The sequence below is a fragment of the Apium graveolens genome, chromosome 2 (assembly GCF_009905375.1).
Source record: "Apium graveolens cultivar Ventura chromosome 2, ASM990537v1, whole genome shotgun sequence".
Classification (NCBI taxonomy): Eukaryota; Viridiplantae; Streptophyta; class Magnoliopsida; order Apiales; family Apiaceae; genus Apium; species Apium graveolens.
The window spans coordinates 244,369,913-244,371,437 of NC_133648.1; the positions used below are offsets into that span (position 1 = coordinate 244,369,913).

A 1,525-nucleotide genomic window follows, 5' to 3' on the forward strand; every position below is an offset into this window, starting at 1 on the left:
CAGCCTGACGGCCTGACGCTCAGCATTTCAGTTACGCTTCCCAATATCGTTATCGACTGACACGTCATTATAACGCATTACTTTACTCAAACATTTCATTTCACATAATAACACATAGTTCATATTTTAAATACCTTAATCCCTTTTTAGGACGGGTTCCGTTCTAATTGACGGCCCGACAACACAACTTAACTCCTAAGCTGACTCTTTAAATTAGAACGCTTCTATTTACGCTCCTAGATTCTAATATACAGTAAAGACAATTAACCAACACTTAATCACATAATTATAATCACATCACATAAAATATACTTTATTGACTTAATTACGTCACAAAATTCTCAGTCGTCACAGTTGTGCACGCCAAGTGAAGAAGAACATTATTTTTTTCGAAAGATATCATACTTGCATTACTTAAATAGCCTCAAGGGAAAGAGTACAAATGATAAAATCAGGTGCGGTATTAATCCATTCCCGTGGATCTATCAAAGAATAAGCGGCCTGCGCTAATATATGAGCCACATTATTCGCAGATCTATGAGTAAAAACAATTAACACCTCCTCAAAGTGTTTCACCAACTCCTTACAATCATCTACTAGAGTGTCAAAAAATGATCTTCCTTGCTTTGGACTATGCATGACATCGACTAACAACTTAGCATCTGTCTCAAATATACATTTACTCGTCCGCCAATCCTTGACCCAAGACAATGCCTCCTTAAGTCTCACTGCTTCCGCCTCCATGGCATACGCTCGATTACGTACTTTGCAAGCTTTGGCTCGAAGAAAACTACCTGCACTATCTCGTACTACACATCCCGTACCTACAAATTCATTATCATGTCGACATGCCGCATCTATGTTTATTTTTAATCCACTCATGCGGAGGTTTAACCCACTGTCTACTCCTCAGTTGTAGTGGAATTCGAGTTATGTCCTCTTTTTCCTTAGCTCGTCTCCAATCTGAGAGCATGTTCATTGCCATTCCCTTAACTCCAAAAGTCGACATAGACGCTTTCCTCCACAACCAGTTATTCCTTCTACGCCATAAACTCCAACAAATCATTCCTATCATGGTGCACTGCTCCCTACTGCTCATCTGAAAAGCTCCCTGCAATATTCCCAACACTGTACTATCCTCATTTGCCATAACTTTGTTTGTCAGCCCCATAATCTCTCACACTTCTCTTGCAAAGCAACAACCAAATAACGCATGAATCACACTTTCTGGGTGTTGTTGACACAGGGAACAAAGATCCCCAATATCTACACGCTTAGACATTAAATTTTGTGTTGTAGGTAGTACATTTCGGGAAGCACGCCATAGAAGATTTAGTACTTTACCCGGTAGCTTTAAACTCCATAGTTTCTTCCAAAACAACCTATTCCCACCATCCATGTTTCCTCTCAACATTCGATAACAACTCCTCACTAAAAATTCCCAATGTTAGATTTATTTGTGATGTCATGTCAAATCTGATTTGTTTAGTTTCAGAACTTATTATCAGAATATCAGAACTTAACT

General features: G+C 38.9%; 1 protein-coding gene across 1 annotated transcript; it reads right to left on the reverse strand.

Annotated features, from left to right (window-relative positions):
* Window positions 1-414: 414 nt before the first annotated feature.
* On the reverse strand, window positions 415-1,171 carry LOC141698717 (uncharacterized). Its single transcript, XM_074503473.1, has 2 exons — window positions 907-1,171; window positions 415-824 (listed from the first exon to the last, which is right to left on the reverse strand). The coding sequence occupies exons 1-2, from the start codon at window positions 1,169-1,171 to the stop codon at window positions 415-417; spliced, it is 675 nt and encodes a 224-aa protein (XP_074359574.1).
* Between the last annotated feature and the right edge of the window lie 354 nt (window positions 1,172-1,525).